The sequence below is a fragment of the Doryrhamphus excisus genome, linkage group LG1 (assembly GCF_037039965.1).
Source record: "Doryrhamphus excisus strain RoL-2023G ecotype Guam linkage group LG1, RoL_Dexc_Guam_v1.1, whole genome shotgun sequence".
NCBI lineage: Eukaryota > Metazoa > Chordata > Actinopteri > Syngnathiformes > Syngnathidae > Doryrhamphus > Doryrhamphus excisus.
The window spans coordinates 20,111,619-20,131,151 of record NC_136357.1 but is presented as its reverse complement, the minus strand read 5'-3'; the positions used below and the strand labels follow the sequence as shown (position 1 = coordinate 20,131,151).

Here is a 19,533-nt window from a genome sequence, read left to right as displayed (position 1 = left end):
AATATTGAACAATTCTAACAACCAATGTGTTAAAACAAAACTCACCATATGGGCAAGGTTGTTTTTTATGCTCTGGAACAACCGGACGCTTGCGAAGGAAATTTTCCAAGCTTGGACCGTGTCTTCCCAGTGGATCATCAGGTGGCATAAATCTAAAGTCAAGAGCATTTTTATTATAAAATGTAATTGGCAAATTAGTGTAAAATTGTACAATGTTTAAGAGGATAACAACTTGTGAAGGCTGTACTCTTCTGCTTAATCCAGCCAGAGGTGTGATTTATCTTTATTTAATATAATAGTACCATTTCAGGCTATAATTTGTTGTGCAGCTCAACCATATGGGATTGTACTGAGTTCCCTTCACCAAATTCATATTCTGCAAAAGATTAAGAGGCCAAATAGAGCACAATTAGATCCTTACTTGTCATTGACGAATGAATACATAAGAAGCCTTTCCTCGATGAACTTCTTCCACTCTGGTTTTTCATTTTGCAAGTCTCTATAATTGTCATTTGACACGATAATTCCATCAGAATCATAAGCCAGCTTCACTATGAAGCGATCATCGTAGCAGACCACTCTTCTGCCTTGGACTCTTCGAGATGGAGTGAAAACCAGGATCTTCTCTTTTTCCAGCTTGCGTAATATTTCTTGATCTGTAAAGGAAAGCAAGTCAGATAGAGAGATGGAGATAGATACATAAAAAATATAATAGATAAATAATAAACATAATAGATAAATGAAAAATATAATGCAAAATCCTCCATCTCGTGCTGTTGTGCAAAGAGATGTTGTACAGCATATACATGTACATATTGTAGTGCAGTGGCAGTTAAGTACACACTTAGAGTCCATCATGTAGATGTGTGTGTTCTAAGGTGCATGGTGTTAATGTTAATTTACCATTAATTTAGTCAACGATGGAAATTACAGAAGTCTTCTTCTAACAGTTATTAGAATGTGGCCAAAACACAATGATTCCCATTTACCACCCTTTAATGCAGGGGTCGGGAACCTTTTTGGCGAAGAGAGCCATGAAGGCCAGATATTTTAAAATGTGTATCTGTGAGAGCCATATACATTTTTTTAAACATTGAATGCAATAAAATGTGTGCATTTTTATGTAAGACCAACAGTTTTAGATATAATGGGCTCTAATTACGTAGACCAGGCACACTACCACACGCCAATGGGGTGTGGCCAGCACACTTTCGTGAGCAGCGCAGTGTCTAATAATAAATCAAATACTTGTTGCCATTAATACAACTTCTGCTGCTGCATAGTTTTGCACCGTACTCCGTAGACGTATTTCATTCTTTTGGCCATCTTCGTCAGAAGGCTTGGTTCTGCAGCTTTAGCTATTTGACTAAAGGAGAAAAGTTTACATTTACATGTTTTTTTGACATCTCAATGACCGAGGTAGACTACAGCATTACCCAGTAATAATCAAGTTTTGGTGTTTGACCTGGAAAATATCATCAGGAAAGATAGATATGGTTGGCCGTATTGCAGCAGAATATAGATGGACGAATTAAAATGCATAAGAAAGTTGTTGATTTTGAATATTATTTTTAACAGTCATTTCTGTGATGGTTTGCTTTAAAATGTTAGCAAAAATAAATTTTTATTGTGGTAAGAAATGCTTGAGAGCCAGATACAGTCATCAAAAGAGCCCTACCTGGCTCCCGAGCCATAGGTTCCCTACCTCTGCTTTAATGCATGCGCTGCCAATAAAACAACAACTTAAAAAAAATACTTTGCTACCTGTAATAAGAGCATCAGGCCTTGACTGCTCCTTTCTCCAGGCTGGGACAAACACAGTGATGTCTTTGTGCCCTTTTTCTAGGAACCACTCAACAGCCAGTTGGATGCCACGGCAAGAGAAAACCTCTTTGTTTCCATGGCTGAAAAACAAATCATGATCCACATAAATCTAATAAAAGGAACATTATATACAGCACGGTTTTATGGCACTATCTTTTTTTTGTTTGTTTATGGCTCACTTCACTGGATTTAATGACTAGCTTTCACATTGTAATGTTCTGTCTGAAATGAAGGGAGTCAACAATGCAGCCAACAACTTGCTTAACACAGAGAGTGCAAACAACAATCTCAGTGCAAACAAAAAATAAACAGTTCACATAATTAACTACCGTTCTATAAAAGTAACAACGACCAAGTGCTAACATAAAAATGCAACTTTAACTTTTATTTATGAAGTGCTTGTTGGGATACTCCAATGATGACTACAATATGCTACGCTACAATATAGTGAGGTATAGAAATGGGCGGTATAAATGATAAGTGAAACTTTACATAGAAACTAAGTGTGGAAAATAATCGATATTAATCAATACATCGATGCACATGCGTGCGATGCATCGGCTCATTCACTGGGTATGGATGCAATTGACGGGTGAAATCGCGATGCGTTTGTGGGCAAAATCGGTAAAATCCAATGCAAGCGCCGTTATATTCATGTTCAACTTCACTGCATATGCTGTTCCCCAGGTGCAATGAATGCAACATCATTATTTCACGTTTTGTAGTGATGACGGACGGAAGCTTTGAGGCACATACAACTAATAGTAAAACAGTATGGACGTTCGTAGCAAGCAGCAGCGAGGAGGTTTCTATATTCAACCCACCCGCGATGTTGAAATGGTATGTTTGGAAACACTATGGATTCTCAAAGAACGGCGGAAAGCTCAACAAAACGTCCGTCATTTGCAAAGAATGCCGCGTTAAGAAGCCGTACGACGGCACTACAAACATGCAGAACCCCCTTAAAAAGGGGACACCACAACATGGACAAGTCTACCGCCGCCTCCCTGTCTAGTTCCTCGTTGAACACCGAGGAAAAAAAACAAGCAAATCAGGTCAGAACAAGTGGATCTTCCACTGCTTTCAATATTGTTCAGGAGCTATTTGTCCGTCCCTGCAACAAGTGTCCCCCACAAACGAGTGTTCAGCACATCAGGTGACATTAGAACAGCAGAGGAGTTGGCTTCTTCCTCAATTGTGAAACAATTTTAAAAGGGTAGAAGTTGTTTTACACTTTCTGCTCCCCACGACTGTATTAGCCTACCTCCTAGTGCATTCATATTAGCAGTATGTTTTGCAGACAGGAATATAAACAAACATTGATTGCACTGTTGAAAGTGTCACTTTAACTTTGTCATATCATATACTATATATCATATCGCAAGAAATTGCACCATATCATATCGAATTGCATTGATTTGAACTAAATGATTAGCGCATCGTATTGTGAAGAGGGTGAATCGTATCACATAGTATCGCCAGAAAATCCTATGTATCGTTAAAGTATCGTATCGCTGGCAGTGCATCGAGATGTGTATAGATTCGTCCTCAGTGCTGAGATTCACACGCCTAATCGAAACCATATAATTTGGCATTTGATATGCTAATTATATCACGATAATGCATTTTGAATGCACTACTGAATGTAGATGTGTCTGCAACAGGCTGTGCAGCGAAAGTATGTCCTTCATGGTGCTGAGCTGCTCCTCCAAGATACCAATCCATGCTGCCATGGGCGGCACATAAACTACATTTCTTACAAGTATCATTACCACTGGAGGTTTAGGGAACAGCAAACATGCACTGCAAATTATTTGCCACTTACCAATAATTAAAATCATATTTTACTTTCTTTTTACTGATGCTATTATGTATTTTATTATGAAAAGGTCCTGTCGCAAAGATGTCATGCTAACTGCAAAGCTCGCTTAGTAAAGCAGCAAAAACAGAAATAAGTGCTTAGCACTAGGGCTGCAACAAGAAACTTTTTTGTTAGTCAATCTGAAGCTTGTCGTTTCGATTAATCGAATAGTCGGTGAGGCCATGGACTAATGGGTGTCCAAATTTTAGCCAAAGGGCCATATACTGAAAAATGAAGGGATGCAAGTGTCAGTTTGATAGAAGTTGTGCATGCATTGAAAAATGCATCTCAGCTTTGAGATATAGGAGAATGAGCGTATTCATAAGAGCGTTGGTCTTTCCCCTTTTTGCGGCTGTATTTTTATGTTCCAAATGTTTAAACTCTCTAAATTTTTTTCTCATAATACTCTAATATTTTTACGTTTCCAAACAACAACCCTATTTTGTTTTGTTTATGTTTCATTATATTATGAAACCTGTAACACTACAGGTTTTCTTTCCAGTCTGTACCCTGCCTCTCGCCCGTATAGCATAGCAGCATCATGAGCAACTGGGGGTTCAGTTTCTTGCCCAAGGATACTTGGACATGATCACGGGAGACCAGAGGATCGAACACACAACCTTCAGGTTAGGAGGCGACCACTCTACCACCTGAGCCATGTCGTATTGTGACTCTACTCAACTTTGTTATGTTTGCTTTGCATACATTTACTTTCTTAAATATTTGGACATTATGCTACAAAATTTATAGTTATTAGTTAAAAAATAAATAGACACTACATCTGAATGGATAACGTTTTTTTATATATGGGCATCTTACAGCTAAGTTACTTTATCCGTAATTAGAATTATAAAGATGAAAGTAGCATTCTGTGGCTGCTTGTTCTCCACTTTTTTTTATGCAAGCGACTCAGGAGGGGGCTTAATGTCAGCTGACTGATCTCATATGACATCTACTGACATGACTGTTTGTGGCTGTTACACTTCCTTCGGGATCACCGGAATCGGCACACCTGATATACTGTAGCTCCAGAGCAATCCATTACATGAAGCGGAAACCTGTTAACCCAATGTGGCCCACGAGTCAAAAGTCTGCCCACCCTTGCCCTAGACTGGGGGTGGTCAAATTTTTTGACTCGCAGGCTACATTGCTTTAACAAATTTTATGGGGGGCCAGACTATATATTTTACACACAACATTTCACCTGGAAGTATTGTATCTGTAAAAGTGTTTGTTATGTCCCTTTTTCTAGGAGCACTTTGTAAACAGCAGAAAATTGATAAAACAGCTACTTAAACCATCAAAAGGTTGGCTCAAGCCATGATGCCAGGGTGGATGTTAACTTTAAATGAAATACTTTGGAAAGAATGGGCTGGCCGTATTCAAACACTTGGCAGGCCGGATGTGGCCCCCGGGCCGTAGTTTGCCCACCCCAGGCCTAGACAGACCAAATAAATATGACCCAAATACAAAAATGGAAAAAAAATGTCCCCGGAGTCAAAGCTGATAAATTAATATATGTAAATTTGCCAAACCCACAAAGATAACAGGTGTGCTTTCATGGATGACTAAGGAAATGTAAACAACATTCCCATTTCCCATATTACCACAGGCTGAAAGTAGACCATATTTGTTGTTGTTTTTTACTTATTAAAAGGGGGCCCATTATTCTTTTTGCACGTTTTTGACCTATACATGTTGTTAGAATATTGTATTATCATGTAAAATGATGCCAACATTTCAGATAATGAGGTTTGCACATTTGGAAGTGAGCCCTTAAAGAAGTTTGGGATGGCTCTGAACGTTTGGTTCCAGAGTTTGTTTCTAACACCGGCTCAGCCGGACGTCCTTGTACGGGCGTGCCGAGGTACAAGCTGGAAGCTTGCCCTCCCCCTGCTCTACTGTTAGTTGAAGATCGTGGCATGCAGGAAAAATTTCCGCAAGTTTGAGTGTTCCCCCTCTTTAAGAAGGGTGACTGGAGGGTGTGTTGCAGCTATATGGGGATCACACTCAGCCCCCCCGGGAAAGTATATTCCACGGTGCTGGAGAGAAGGGTATGACCGTTGGTCGACCCGCTGCTACAAGCGGTTCAATGCGATTTTTGTAAGAGTCGCGGAACAGCTCTACACCCTCACGACGATGCTGACGATGAGGGTGCATGGGAGTTTGCCCAACCAGTTGTACAACCGGAGCAGGAGCTTTGTTCCCATTGCAGTAAGTCGAGCCTGTTTCCAGTGAACGTTAGCCTGCGCCAAAGCTACCCGATTCTGTTCATAATAAAAAGCTGAGCCAGAAGGCAAAGTTCTTAATTTACAAGTCATTCTATGTTGCCACTCATCCATGGTCATGACCTTTGGGTATTTACATTACAGATTAGCTTTCACTGTATGTGCTATTAAAGCTGACTGACCCACTCTCATGACTGCTCTAATCTTGAGGCATGTCTCATTGATATTAAACAATAAATATCCTGTAAATTTTTACTCTTGAAATGGAAATGGTTTGAGGGAAGCCTAACCTGCCTAAAGAGACAAACATCAGGCAGAATTGAGTTTCCCGACCAGCAAGAACTTGGACTATGCGCCAAACTGTTGCTGAAGCCCGATCCCTTCCCAACATTACTTTGTAACGTTGAAGAGTCAGAAGCACAAGCTGTAAGTAACAATTTATCAGTGTCATAACTGTTTATTTTGTGTAAGTAAGCATTTGTCTGTGTAGCATTACAGAGTGTGCATACAAGGAGCATCTTACCAGCATGCATGCAAATTACAAGCCTTTTCCACCACAATCGGTGCGTGCCTGGACGGAATAAATTAAAACAGCTTTGGAAATCATATAGTCATATAGTAAATCATGTAGTCATAATGTCATATAGGAGTCCACAACTCTATGCAAAGGGCCGAAAAAGAGCATAATAGGTCCCCTGTAATCAATCACCAAAATAGTTTGGATTAATTGGTTAATGGATTTATCACTGGTTGTTGCAGCCCTAGTTTATTTGTCTAGCTAGAGTAATCAGTTATGAACACGAAATTAGTAAGTAAAGTGAGTCTCGACAGAGACCAATACAACATACTCTACACTCTCTACACACTCTGCTGTGAGAGCAGCATGGAAATGTACATATATGCCATAGACTATTACAATATATTGATTGTAATATGCCATCACAATATGCATTTTAGGGCATATCACCCATCCCTTTGGCCAACAATGCAAATTATATGATGCCAATTGTACAGCAGGCCTGTGGGCCTTTCATGCACAGTGCTTTCTGAGTGAGACAGTGTCTACTTGTGTTGTTACGGTAGTTTGCTTCTTACCTCATTGCCACATTTGAGCCATCGATAACAATTGGCCGGAGATTATCATACATTTCCACAGATTCCTCTTCCACAGACACTTCAGGACTCACAGCCTCTTTAACGCAGGGTGTACGTGATAGTGACGTGACTGCACTGCTGCAAGGGTGACATTCAGGCTCCACTTTGTTTCCAAGTCTTACTAGCTCTGCAAGAATGTCATTAATAAGTGCAGCTGCCCCAAGTTTGTTGAGCACTGTCTCTACCTGCTCCCCCGAGTAACCCAGCTTCAAAGCAAAGTCCATTTTCGTCTGGTACTCTCTGTCACTGGCTGTTTGGATCGCTGAACCCGCATTATTGTCATCCTCGTGGATGTCTTGCACTGTGCTACTCTGGGAAAAACTGGGCTGGTCGAGGCATGGAGAGCGACACAGCTGACGATGGGGCTTTGTGACAGCCAGGGGCTCCCACTTCTTACAGCTACTGTTGTTCACCTGAACCTTCTGGCACTCCTGCTCCTCTGAATCACTTTCCGAGCTGCCATCCTCAGGCTTGTCGGTGGCATGTTGGGCCCCACTTGAGTCAATGTTCTCCTCCCTGCATGGGTGCTTTTCCATTTTGAGTCTCCACGACGCAGAACATACTGTCACGTTTGCCTCGACGTTTCTGATTCACACCCCATGCTTCATCCTCACCTTGGCTGTAACGAGGGAATTTCACTCATTGCTGGACACTCTTTGAGTAGGCTGTAGAATTGCACACTCCACTATGTGAACTACTTCAACCTGAAAGACAGTAAAGCAAAGAGTAATGTTGCAAAAAAAATGTCAGACATAATAAACATAACATTAATTCGAGATGCTGATTGAACGGTCATTGATATTGGACAATATCCATGAAAAATCACATAATTGGCATATGCTGAAAAATGCCTTTCAACGCCGATCACAAAAGCCGATGACTCATGGCGAGTACTACTGCAGCCCACAGAAATCCCTGCATGCATATAGGGTCTTGCCATAACTAATGTCTTGGGCAGCGTCTCCTCCCACTTTCCTTCACCGTGCACAGGCGTGGCAAAACAAAAACAATTATGTCTGCTGTGTGGAACATGTGCCAACATGCGCCATGAAAACTATCTTGCAAGGGATAGCAGCTGTTTAAAAAGCTTCAATATAATATGTCATTTGAAGAACAAAAAATGTGATTGAGAATGGCGAGTTTTCGAGGTTTACTGTGTCACCATCAGTCAAACGGCATTGAACGCAGCCATGAGGACAACACTCGCCTTGTCCTGAATTTTTCCATTTATATGGCACCCCTGGCCAATAGCACTCATCAAAAATGTATAATAGGGGTGCTCCGATCGATCAGTATCGGACGATATCAGTGGAAAAAGGACAGTATGGATTTCGCCAATACTTGCTTTAAAACTCAGATCAATTTCGCCCCCACCGCAGCATTCAGAACAATTATGTCTGCTGTGTGGGACTTCTTGTGAGAGTGAGTGGTGAATTTTGTTCACCAGCATTTAGTTAATGTTCTCGTAAAACAGGCATATTGGCTTTGTTTAGCTAGAGATAAGTTATGAAAAATGGAGTAGCTCTTGGCCATTTTCATTTTATAAAAGCAGCTCTCACAAGAAAAAACCTTGGTGAGTACATATAAACATTAACATTGATTGTGTGTGATCAATTGGTATTGGATCGCTTGCATTCGGGTTATTTGCTCAAACAGAAAAAATTTAACCTTTGTATAGACCTCATTCCGAAAGAAAAGTGCCAGTCCGAATGAACATATAATCGGATTCACAGGGGCCAAACTGACTGAGGTATCATGTATTAGGGATCGATTGATATGTTTTTTTGGGGGGCCGATGCCAATACCAATTTTTTTTCCATCACCCTTAGCCGATGGCCGATTTTGCTTGGGCCGATATTTGTGGCCGATACTGCTTTTGCTCCCTCAATTTACATGAAAAAATGACAATGATAACAAATATTACAGATCGAGTTTAAACAAATATTTATTGAAATGTAAACACTGAACACAGTCGGATTCAGCTTTCTTAAACACACATTTAAACGGCATTATCAACTTTAAAAGGAATAAATTGTGCAAAACATTTCTGGCGTAGTTTAAGTTCTGTCTAGCATCGATGTGATGACTGCACCTCCGCAGTGTGACGTGCCCCCCCCCTCGCCTCCACACACACAAACATCACACTGACACAATTTAGTATGATATATAAAACATTTCTCTCATCATTAAAGTTCGTGTTGTGCACGCTAAAGACCTCTCATAAGCAGACATGGCTGCTCAAATTCCTTCTGTGTTTGTGTGTGTGCTCGGAGAGAGCGCACACACGTATGTAACACGACACGGATTTAACCTCAGCCCGGCGTTCGCTGACTGAAAGTCCTCCAAACACCATGGGACTGAATTGCCAAGGTTGCCATTAAAGCGGTGTTGGTAACAGCTGTACATATTAGCCTCCAACTACATCAACAGCTCCCTAATTCCAACGGTAGGCACTTTTAAAGATGAAGCATTCGGCAGCATTCCTGTTTTTCACACCCACAAACTAAACTATATTGTAGCGTCGCTGGGAGCACTTCCTGGTTCCCAGCGTGCTTTGTGGCACCGTCGATGTAAATAGTTGGTCAGTTTGTAGTTAAAGTTGCATAGTTGTTCATTCTTGGTCTGCTCAACTAGTGAGAGTGCTTTTATTTGTCTGTTGCGTTGGTATGTGATGTTTTGGGTTTCTTGTTGTCACACCATGACTTAAACTGTTATGCCTAGCGGTCACCCAGTGAAATGTGAAGGGTTGTGTATGGTGTGAAAAGCAAGCTCATTCTTTTACTTGTGAAATAAGAATTGTTCTCTGCATAAAAAGACCCTTGAGCGCCACAATATTCACAAGCACGTATATTACATGCTCTTGGTGTTCATGTTACCTACAGTGAAGAAAATAAGTATTTGAACACCCTGCTATTTTGCTATTTCTCCCACTTAGAAATCATGGAGGGGTCTGAAATTTTCATCGTAGGTGCATGTCCACTGTGAGAGAGATAAACTAAAAAGAAAAATCCAGAAATCACAATGCATGATTTTTTAACAATTTATTTGTGTGATACAGCTGCAAATAAGTATTTGAACACCTGTGTATCATCTAGAATTCTGACCCTGAAAGACCTGTTAGTCTGCCCATTAGAAGTCCACCTGCACTCCATGTATCATCCTGAATCAGATGCACCTGTTTGAGGTCGTTAGCTGCATAAAGACACCTGTCCACCCCATACAATCAGTAAGACTTTAACTTGTAACATGGCGAAGACCAAAGAGCTGTCCAAAGACACCAGAGACAAAATTGTACACCTCCACAAGGCTGGAAAGGGCTACGGAGCAATTACCAAGCAGCTTGGTGAAAAAAGGTCCACTGTTGGAGCTATCATTAGAAAATGGAAGAAGCTAAACATGACGGTCAATCTCAATCGGAGTGGAGCCCCATGCAAGATATCACCTCGTGGGGTCTCAATGATTCTAAGAAAGGTGAGGAATCAGCCCAGAACTACACGACAGGACTTGGTCAATGACCTGAAAAGAGCTGGGACCACCGTTTCCAAGGTTACTGTAGGTAATACACTAAGACGTCATGATGTGAAATCATGCATGGCACGAAAGGTTCCCCTGCTTAAACCAGCACATGTCAAGGCCCGTCTTAAGTTTGCATATGACCATTTGGATGATACAGAGGAGTCATGGGAGAAAGTTTTATGGTCAGATGAGACCAAAATAGAACTTTTTGGTCATAATTCCAATAAGCGTGTTTGGAGGAAGAAGAATGAAGAGTACAATCCGAAGAACACCATCCCTACTGTGAAGCATGGGGGTGGTAGCATCATGCTTTGGGGGTGTTTTTCTGCACATGGGACAGGACGAGTGCACTGCATTAAAGAGAGGATGACTGGGGCCGTGTATTGTGAGATTTTGGGGAACAACCTCCTTCCCTCTGTCAGAGCATTGAAGATGGGTCGTGGCTGGGTCTTCCAACACGACAACGACCCGAAGCACACAGCCAGGAAAACCAAGGAGTGGCTCCGTAAGAAGCATATCAAGGTTCTAGCATGGCCCAGCCAGTCTCCAGACCTGAACCCAATCGAAAATCTTTGGAGGGAGCTCAAACTCCGTGTTTCTCAGCGACAGCCCAGAAACCTGACTGATCTAGAGAAGATCTGTGTGGAGGAGTGGGCCAAGATCCCTCCTGCAGTGTGTGCAAACCTGGTGAAAAACTACAGGAAACGTTTGACCTCTGTAATAGCAAACAAAGGCTACTGTACCAAATATTAACATTCATTTTCTCAGGTGTTCAAATACTTATTAGCAGCTGTATCACACAAATAAATTGTTAAAAAATCATGCATTGTGATTTCTGGATTTTTCTTTTTAGTTTATCTCTCTCACAGTGGACATGCACCTACGATGAAAATTTCAGACCCCTCCATGATTTCTAAGTGGGAGAAATAGCAAAATAGCAGGGTGTTCAAATACTTATTTTCTTCACTGTATCTTAAAGTAGGTGGCAATATTTCAACTAAGTTTAACTGTTAGAGGCTAATTAAAAGTTGAAAACGTACGCTTGTTATGATTCACCAGTGGGGGTGGGGTACCGTGACTGCGTGTGTTGCAGGGTCCTCCGGCAACACAAAGCTGGCCGGCGGATGCCTGTCTGTAAATCATGCGGTGGAAAAATACAACGAACCAACGCGCGTATCGGCGGATACCGATTCAAGTAAAGAATGCAAATATCGGCCCAATGTATCAATTGATCCTTATCATATACCCAATGAAATGGAAAGTAGTCAAGGTGCGCATGGTCAGATATGATGTAAGACGAACATAATTTCAAAACTAGACAGAAAAAAACTGGCAATACGGAGATATATCAACAAGTGAAAGAAAAACTCGGGGAAGCCGGTAGAACTTGATGTTGATGTTTACGTTTTACCAAGCAAGCCCCATTGACTAATACGATTATAGCGGCACATGTAGACCAGAGATTTCAATATTCTTTTCCATGTATACCACTGTTTTTGGAAAAGTCATTCAGAAAGATTCCATTCCGAAAAACGAAAAACTCCTCATGTAAACGTGGCTAATTTATGGGCTCAATATCCAATGATTGGACGGAATCCAAAGAAATACAGCTGAATATGTGCAGATTCTGGAAGAACTAGCACGCTTCGTTTGCTGGTTATCGTGTGTAGCCGCCATAAAGGAGTCCACAACTCAATACAAAAGGCCGAAAAATTAGCAGAATAGGTCCCCTTTAAGACAGTGTGGCATGAAAGCATGATGTATACGGCCGTATGATTGTGGAATTGGGCAATAAAAAATAAACTGAACTGTTAAACACGTAATCTTGCAGAAAGTTACATTATTTAAATATTCATTTTAATAATCAATCATGAATCAGACTCCAAATTGTCCATAGGTATGAATGTGAGTGTGAATGGTTGTTTGTCTATATGTGCCCTGTGATTGGCTGGCCACCAGTCCAGGGTGTACCCCGCCTCTCGCCCGAAGACAGCTGGGATAGTCTCCAGCACCCCCCGCGACCCTCGTGAGGAAAAAGCGGTAGAAAATGAATGAATGAATGAATCATGAATCAGATTTTTTTAAACACACAAACGGCCTCTTAGCAGCAATCCCTTTAAAAATGGATTAATTAACTAAGAGGGCCGCAATAGAGGTTAATTCATAAAAAGGGCAAGGAGGAGGAATTTCTCCGACACCAAAACTGAAGGAGAGAAGTATAAACGATTGATGACAAACATCAGACAACTGACAAACATCAAAAACACCGCTATTACAAACCAACCAGTTACTGACAGACCACTACATATGCAGCACCAATACGCTTGGCATTTGAGTTCTGCACACATTTTCCTATGCACAAGTACAAGTGGATATATCCCAAACTTTGTGTGGGAATTTTCTTACGCATGCTCTTCACACACATCTCTGCAGTCGTTTGCGTCAAGATATCAGAAAGGGACCAAAATGTTGATTGCTCTTTTTCTCGTGTCTTGTCTGTATCACTATCTTGTTTTGCCTGAAATACAAATACTGTATAATAGGCTTGCTTTTATTTTTGAAGATTGGATAATATCAGCGTCCGCCACAAGATCGGGCCAATCCAGTTGGCATATCACCTTCTTAACAAAGGGCTACACACTAACTTGCTCGGTGCGACCCGCATGAAAAAGAAAACGCAACACCATGCAGACATGTCCGCGGTGTACTGTGGTGAATAGGCCTGTCATGATGACAAATTTTGCTGGTCGATAATTGTGTTGTTACTTATCGACCAATATTTGATCATTCCCAACTTTTTATTTTAAAAAAAAATTATTTAATTTTAATTTATTAATTAACAATTGTGTACTCGTGTGAGGCACACAGGGCATCCCCAGCTCACGCCAACTTGTGCTGTCAAAACAACTACATACAGCAATGCATAAATAAAATAATACAAATAATAATAAAATAAAACAGACAAGACACTACCAACGTATAATGCAGAATATTAACCAACTGCTATGTCAGCTCCAACCATTCCAGCAATTTGCAAAAAACAGCAAATCACTCTGGGAAACAGAAAGTACTACCAGTGATGCTACACCATATAGATCTCCATTAAGAAAAAAAAAAACACTTCAATAAAAACGTACACACACACACTCAGGTATGGATTGTTATAAACTATTGTAGGGTGTTTGTAAAATAATGGGTATGACAAACTGCATGACTTGAGATGGTAACCATCCTTTTATGCCATAACAAGTTCAAGGTACTTGTATGCTTGAACACTGTAGCCATCCGTTTACGTAATGACAAACACTGAGCAACGTTACTGCACACGCTATGGTAGCTGAGGAGGGACACTAAAAACATCACCACTTCTTGTGCATTACAAGCTAGACCACAGCCCGCAACACTGAAGGTGCACCATTTCGCACCGTTTCATTTAATATTTACTCAGCCGATCAAAAGCTGGAGTAAGCGTTGTCTGTCAGGAGGAAGGCTGTGCGGCATTCGGCTTAACCATCGCTTTTGGTCTTTCATTCATATTCGTGACTGCACATACATACACCTGTAGAGTGAACCCTCTTGTCAACCACAGAGAGATGGAGCAGAAGCGCATGCTCATAATTACCAACCTGTGTTTCTTTATCATTCGATAAATTGATATCCATTATCGTGACAGGCCTAGTGGTGAAGTTAGTTTCAGTTGGGTATTGGGCGCCATAGGTACAGCGGTAGTTCCCCTCACTGTGCCCAGACTGCTGTGTCATTGCGGGGAGCTCGCATAGAAAGTGAGCAGCACGGACTCTTAAAAAAATTATTATTACGTCGAAGACAGCTGGGATAGGCTCCAGCACCCCCGCGAGCCTCATGAGGATAAGCGTTAGAAAATGAATGAAGGAGGATGCAAAGCAGGCCCCCACTGACACCTGCAAAGCAGCAGTCAATGGGGGCTCTGTAATGCAGGGCAGCCCATCTTAATATTCCTCAGGATGTTTAGTTTTTCTTATTATTATGGGCATGCACTGCAATGCAGGCCCCCCACTGACAGCTGCCAAGCAAGCAATTTTTCCACACATAATGTGACCAAAACCGCAAGAAAGACCCCCACACATGTTACACTGCTGGACACTTGGGACCTTCAATGTTCCCACGTCTTCAAACACCCACTTCCTTCTTCGTCCTCGACGTGGGTGACACAAGCGATTCTTCGAAATGTGGAAAAAACCCTTGACCACTTTTTGTAATTGAGGTATTCGAATTATCCAAATAATCGTTTAAATAATTTAATAATTAAATCATTTCAGATGCTATTTTTTATGTGCATCTTGTAAGAAGCTTTAAAATATAAGAAATCTTCATCTTGGGTATTTATTCGTGTTTTCTTTTAAAACAACAACTCGACACACATTTGGTTTGGATTTCGTCTAAACTCACTTTGTAGAAAAAATATCGTACATTGGTATTCAACCTAAATATATCGGGATATGAGTTTTTGGTTCATATCGCCCAGTCCTTTGTTTCTTTCGTCTTTTTCCTACCCTTCTTTACCTAAAAGTTATTAATTAAATACATGATAAATAATAAATTATATGCTAATGATATGGGGAGGCGCACGGCGGTCGAGTGGTTAGCGTGCAGACCTCACAGCTAGGAGACCAGGGGTCAATTCCACCCTCGGCAATCTCTGTGTGGAGTTTGCATGTTCTTGCGTGGGTTTTCTCCGGTTCCCTCCCACATTCCAAAAACAAGCTAGGTTAATTGGTGACTCAAAATTGTCCATAGGTATGAATGTGAATGTTTGTTTGTCTATATGTGCCCTGTGATTGGCTGGGTGTACCCCGCCTTTCACCCGAAGACAGCTGGGATAGGCTCCAGCACCCCCGCGACCCTCGTGAGGAACAAGCGGTAGAAAATGAATGAATTACTTTGCACCATGTTTGTACAAATATTATCTAAAATATCACATACTGCTGTCAAATGATTAACATTTTTTAATCAGATTAACCACAGATTTTTAACGCATTAATCATGATTAACCACCATTAACAACTAATTCTGAAATATGCCCATTCTTACTATATTTAATGAATAGAAAGATAAATGATGATATATATCATTACGTATTAAGAGCTCCAAATGAATTGACTATGCCAATCAAGCAAAAAATCAATTTGTCTAATACTAGTCTCTGGAATAGTAGTAGAACATTTGAATCCCACTTTAAACTGTGTTATGAGCAATGAGGGATTGTGTTCACAGACATCACATATACGTAGTAGTTGAAGGAAAATGTCATTTTTTCAGTGTTATTTCAGTAAACCTTGAAATGCAGCAAACTCTACATCTGAATTAACCCTTTATGCGCCAGCGTAAGTTTTTTTGAAAGAAAATAAACTGCTTAAGAGTTAGGAAGTGAGTGATAAGAATATCCATTTCATGTTTTTCTTGAGCTTCCTGTTAATTTACAAACACACGCGTGTGTGTGCGTTAAGCCGTTTTTGTGCTGTTCGGAGTGTGCCTGAATGCATATGGTGTTCTTGTACTGAGAATGTGAAAGAAAGGAAGTAGAGACGTGGGATGGAGATACATACAGTATATAGTGTATATCTAATTGTACTGCGGTGTGTGTTCAGGTCAGAATTAAGTTCTAAAACAGTGTCAGGCTCTGAGAGATTGTGAGGATGCGCCACTGTGTTATGACGACACACCCATCGCACCCGAGGTGTGCGTTCTCTGGTGCGCATGCGCTAATACAGCTAAAATATTTAACGTAATGAAATTAATTAGTTGCCGCCGTTAACGCATTATTTTTGACAGCCCTAATATATACATTTCAAATTTGTATGTACAGTAAGTGTAATTTAAACAATAATAGCAACCAAAAATTGTAGATGCAGCTCACTGGAAATTGGTGCTATTTGAGCCATTTCTAAAACTGGCGGGCAGGCACCATGTTGATGACTCTTGTTGTAAATAAAGATCTTAGAAGTCCATTGAATGTGATTAAAACATGAGCGGTCACACACCCGAGTGTGGCTTAGACTCTGACAAGCTATCTTCAACTAACTCCACATTAGACGATTATGTCATGTAATTTGCCAGCCCCCGTGCACCACAGATATATGGCAGCCCTGTGGGAAACGCAAGGGAAAGCATACTGTTAAACGTTTAAAGTTCCGCTATCAAAATTAAGGTGTGGAATTTAAATGCCTGTGGCCTGTTAATTAGAATTGTGCAATACAAATTAACTGATGCTTATTTGCAGCAATGGATAATTAATATGCATCCACAGCAGCTGCATTAATTAGCTTGTGTCCTCTTTTTGTTATGCAGCGAAAATGTTACCAATGAACCGAACGATGAGAAAATGAATATTCAGAGCAACATCAACAGTGCTCTGCATGTGATCTGTCTGCAAGTCACATGCGCCATTTCTCATGCCATGACGACAATAACTTTCACTTCACAATGCAACTAATGTGTTGTGAGCATTACATAAATGCACTGTGAATTGATACAAATGCGGTGCCAACAAAAACAGATGTCACAACCAGTGTCACAATTCCCCGACCATCGACTATCTATGTGACTTTCCTATTCTCGCAATCTAGTGGTATTCAAATAAAACAGTCCTCACGCACAGTCTGTTAATGTGCTGCAGAACAGCCCTCGCCTGGAAGCACAAAAGCAACATTGAAGGCAGACACGCATGAGTGCATAGAACCTGAGACAGTGTGGGCTGATCAGTGCATCACTGTGCCACCAGCCCTTTGAAAGACAATCTGCAGTCAACAACATTCTTTGGCGACAAATTATGGTCAACGCCATGCAAAATGCTTTGTCCTACACATAAAAACCACCATCGTCTTAGTAACTGGCGACTTTAGGAACACACGTCTTAATGGCGAGCAGATACAACACTGCCAGCTTCGAGAGGCGCAGCCCAGGATGTGTGTTGCCTAGCAACACAGTCTTGTCATCAGCTAACTCCTTTTTACAAGTCACGACTAAAGCAAACACAGCTCATCATCTCTTCAGGCCGCCAGTGAATGCAGAACACTTACAGCTACACTATTGTGCACACCGCAACTCTTCAATAAAAATGGACTTTACTCCATAGACCTTTGTCTCCACTGACCATGGAAATGGAATCCAATCTATATTAAATAAGACAGCCCACGCTAGGCTTCAGTACAGTGCCTGTACAGGTTCAGGAGGAGTACATAGAGAGCTAATAGTATGCAAAAGGGAAACTTTTGTTGTATTTCCTTGCAGAGAGCATCAATATTTTTCTGGTTACCTTCATTACATATGCATCACATTCGGATGGTGTTTTATCAAGACCATGTACACAATTTACCTGATCTGTGATCAGAGATTGTCTATTGCAGGAATGCAGGTACTGAGGTCTGATTTATTATTGCTATCAAAGCAAGATATTGATTCAAAAAAATCTGCTCTGATAAAACACAAAACGCAAAACATGTGACATGATCCCTGTGGAGTGAAGCAGAATCATGCAATCATTTACCTTGCAAGAGACCATCTGCATATGCATGTGTACTTGTGTTTCATAGCAACAAGACCAGAGGTACTCGAGATCATCTTTAACATTTCTGACCTATGTGTGATCAACGCCGCCCACCTTTCTGGTGACTTACTGCTAAGCTAGGACAACATTACATTTCTTACTATTTGTGTAGTGTTTGTAGTACTTTAAACCTGAAATCCATCCTACCAAAAAATGTGCGTTTCTAATGTTAAGGCTACTTTAATGAGTATTAATATTAGAAACAGCTCTCAGAATAATGCAGTGTAGTTGGAATTAAATTAACACCTTTGTGACAGTGTCAAGCAAATTGAATCTCATGAGGTGTTCCTAAAGTTGTGGCCAGTGAGGGTATGGTTAATTGAAAATCTAAATTAAGAGGCCAACCAATCAACAAAAAGTGAAATGCTGTCTTTCCTGAACACAAGTTTGCAAGAAAGTACAACTTTCCTGTTTAGTTTGTTGCACTATGGCCTCTGAATACATGACTGTGGGCAGCATTTAATCACGTTTCAAATGGTTGGGCATAGTTGCTGACAGAACTGCTGAAGTTTTACAGCCGTTACCCAACACACTTACCGGCAATTAACAAGCTTGTGATAAAATGCGTTGTAAATTAGTCAGGTCTTGGAACTCCTGATAGAAATCTGGTGACTTTGATGCTGCACTTATTCGCAAACGTCAATATTAACGTTGTGTCATGTCATCTCAAGCTATTTTGCAAGTTTAGGTGGCTTGAGAAGTCAATACAATATGTGATACTTTTGATATAATGTGCATTGACTATTGTAATACTGAAGACTGATTTTATATATTTCTTTTTTACATCATACATCATTTAGGGCCCTGGAGTTAGCACAGGCTAGCAAAACATGCAGTCAACATCAGCCGCAAACACCTAACCAGTCTAGCTTACTTAGCTACCTCTTATTCGCGTAATGGCTACAAGTTGTCATGGTAGCTCCTGAGAGACTAATAGTTTTTCGGCTTTAATCAAGTGGTACACCACAGCAGGCAGTCTATTTGGGTAGAAAATATCTTGAACTGTGTAGCTCCACATGCTACCTTTGAAATAACGCTTGTTAGCTTTAGCTTTGGCGAGCGCGCTCACATTTCCAGTAACTTCACGTTGACACCCGTTACAAATGAAATTCTTACACTGTGCTGAAGCTGCGGCCACACGACGAAGTTGTCAAGCGTTCCCACCTTGTGCAACTCTGCGGAAACGTTGCCAAACCAGCAGTGGCCATCTCACCTTGTAGCTGTCATCCTGCACGGTTGCTCCACGGATATGTGGCTGCCATTGGCGCTGCTCCGTTGTCGCAGTTTGCCGGAGGTTGCCAGATCAACTCAGTCATGACATCTTTAGCTTAACTGCAGCAGCACGCTTTTATCATAGTCCCTAC

At 41.0% G+C, this 19,533-nt stretch overlaps 1 protein-coding gene across 4 annotated transcripts in view; it reads right to left on the bottom strand.

Annotated features, from left to right (window-relative positions):
- Positions 1-19,495, bottom strand: part of zc3h12b (zinc finger CCCH-type containing 12B) — a 33,281-nt gene extending 13,786 nt beyond the window's left edge. For 2 of the 4 annotated variants that reach the window (XM_058077963.2, XM_058077965.2), the window contains exons 1-5: positions 19,383-19,469; positions 7,009-7,772; positions 1,765-1,904; positions 422-656; positions 46-152 (exon numbers count right to left, since the gene is read on the bottom strand). In XM_058077963.2, the coding sequence (XP_057933946.2) occupies positions 46-152; positions 422-656; positions 1,765-1,904; positions 7,009-7,604 (1,078 nt within the window). In that variant the 5' untranslated portion in view covers positions 7,605-7,772; positions 19,383-19,469. Of the gene's footprint in view, positions 1-45; positions 153-421; positions 657-1,764; positions 1,905-7,008; positions 7,773-19,285 lie in introns of all 4 variants that reach the window. The other 2 variants (XM_078791746.1, XM_078791747.1) reach the window with 2 other exon arrangements.
- Between the last annotated feature and the right edge of the window lie 38 nt (positions 19,496-19,533).